This window comes from Palaemon carinicauda, chromosome 37 (genome assembly GCF_036898095.1).
Source record: "Palaemon carinicauda isolate YSFRI2023 chromosome 37, ASM3689809v2, whole genome shotgun sequence".
NCBI lineage: Eukaryota > Metazoa > Arthropoda > Malacostraca > Decapoda > Palaemonidae > Palaemon > Palaemon carinicauda.
Window position 1 is genome coordinate 68,412,824 of NC_090761.1, and position 2,500 is coordinate 68,415,323.

Sequence of the window (2,500 nt, forward strand, 5' to 3'; positions counted from 1 at the left end):
CGTTTCACGAAATCTATTTGATATGTTTCACAAAATATACTTCATACATTTCAGGAAAACTTATGTTTCATGAAATCTATTTATTGTCACAAAATATAGGCCTGCTTCTTACGTTTCATGAAATCCTATACTATTCACAAAATATACTTCATAAGTTTCATGAAATGTTATATGTTCCACGAAACCTATTTAATGTTTCACAAAATATATTTCGTACGTTTCATGAATATTGTTTCACGAAATCTATTTGATATGCTTCAAAAATATACTTCATACGTTTCATGAAATCTAATATGTTTCACGAAAGGCATTTAATATGCTTCACAAAATATACTTCATACGTTTCATGAAACGTTATGATTCATGAAATCTACCCCTGTTTATTAATATTATCTGTCCATTTTCTGTAAGGATTCATTGACTCAGCGATAATTTTATCTATATTTTGACTATATTTTTGAACTCTAGAGATAATTTTTTTTTTTTTTTTGGATTATCAACAATTTTGATCGCTGGTAGTCTGTCGGTTTAGTAGGAGCCTCTGACCTTAATTGTTGTAACGCCAAAAGCATTGCCAAATCTTTTATATTTTTTTTATTCATGGGTGATGAATATATACAATTATATTATAATAAAAATATATTCCATAATTAGAATTTTTTCTCAGAAGTGATATATTATTATAAAGATTATATTAATATATGTTTTTATTTGTGTTTATATTATTATTATTATTTTTTATTATAAAGATTATATTAATATATGGTTTTATTTGTCTTTATATTATTATTATTATTATTATTATTATTATTATTATTATTACTAGCCAAGCTACAACCCTAGTTGGAAAAGCAAGATGCTATAAGCCCAAGGGCTCCAACAGGGAAAAATAGCCCAGTGAGGAAAGGAAATAAGGAACAAAATAAATGATGAGAATTAATTATTCTCGTATTTCACGTTTCACATTTATTGTCATTTTCTTTATATCATACCTCACTCATATAATATGTACAGTTGGACACATGATTTTATGGCATCGTCTCCCCGATTGGTAAGCGGACCACAAATCTACCATCTTTCCCTACGCTATCTGTTTGGTTACACGCCACGCAGTAAGGGTGTGCCAGGGTGCATTTCCTCAGAGGAAAGTGGGCTAGGAATTACTGTGTACAGCTGGACCTCATAAATATAATAACATTATCAACAGTACCTCATAAATATGTAAACATTATTAACTGTACCTCATAAATACGTAAATATTATTAACTGAACCTCACAAATATATAAACGTTATCAACAGTACCTCATAAATATGTAAACATTATTAACTGTACCTCATAAATACGTAAATATTATTAACTGAACCTCACAAATATATAAACGTTATTAACAGTACCTCATAAATATGAAAACATTATTAGTAGTACCTCATAAATATGTAAACATTATTAACTGTACCTCATAAATACGTAAATATTATTAACTGAACCTCACAAATATATAAACGTTATCAACAGTATCTCATAAATATGTAAACATTATTAACTGTACCTCATAAATACGTAAATATTATTATCTGAACCTCACAAATATATAAACGTTATTAACAGTACCTCATAAATATGAAAACATTATTAGTAGTACCTCATAAATATGTAAACATTATTAACTGTACCTCATAAATACGTAAATATTATTAACTGAACCTCACAAATATATAAACGTTATTAACAGTACCTCATAAATATGAAAACATTATTAGTAGTACCTCATAAATATGTAAACATTATTAACTGTACCTCATAAATACGTAAATATTATTAACTGAACCTCACAAATATATAAACGTTATTAACAGTACCTCATAAATATGAAAACATTATTAGTAGTACCTCATAAATATGTAAACATTATTAACTGTACCTCATAAATACGTAAATATTATTAACTGAACCTCACAAATATATAAACGTTATTAACAGTACCTCATAAATATGAAAACATTATTAACTGTACCTCTTAAATACGTAAATATTATTAACTGGACCTCAAAAATATATAGACATTATTAACAGTACCTCATAAATATGTAAACATTACTTTACCTCATAAATATGTAAACATTATTACTTTACCTCATAAATATGTAAACATTATTAGTAGTACCTCATATATATGGAAACATTATCAACTGTACTTCATAAATGCATACACTCTATTAACTGTAGCTCATAAAAATGTAAACATTATTAACTGTACCATATAAATACACTTTATTAAGAGTACCTCATAGATATGTAAAAGGCAGTCACCATCATTTCAGTACCACATCACCTATTTACACATTTGACCTTCTCCCCCCTCAGAGCTATCCCGGGCCTTCCTCGCATCCTTCATCCTGGTGATGGACCTGCTGATCGTCATGCAGGATTGGGACTTCCCCCACTTCACCTCCACCATCGACGTCAACCTGCCAGGCTTCTCCACGCACATCCTGCAG

The 2,500-nt window shown here is 28.6% G+C and overlaps 1 protein-coding gene across 1 annotated transcript in view; it reads left to right on the plus strand.

The window, feature by feature from the left end:
* Positions 1-2,500, plus strand: part of LOC137629764 (transmembrane protein 117-like) — a 188,393-nt gene that overhangs the window by 161,000 nt on the left and 24,893 nt on the right. Inside the window, exon 6 of the mRNA XM_068361382.1 lies at positions 2,367-2,500. This exon is cut by the window's right edge and continues 133 nt beyond it. Within this exon, the coding sequence (XP_068217483.1) occupies positions 2,367-2,500 (134 nt within the window). The remainder of the gene's footprint in view (positions 1-2,366) is intronic.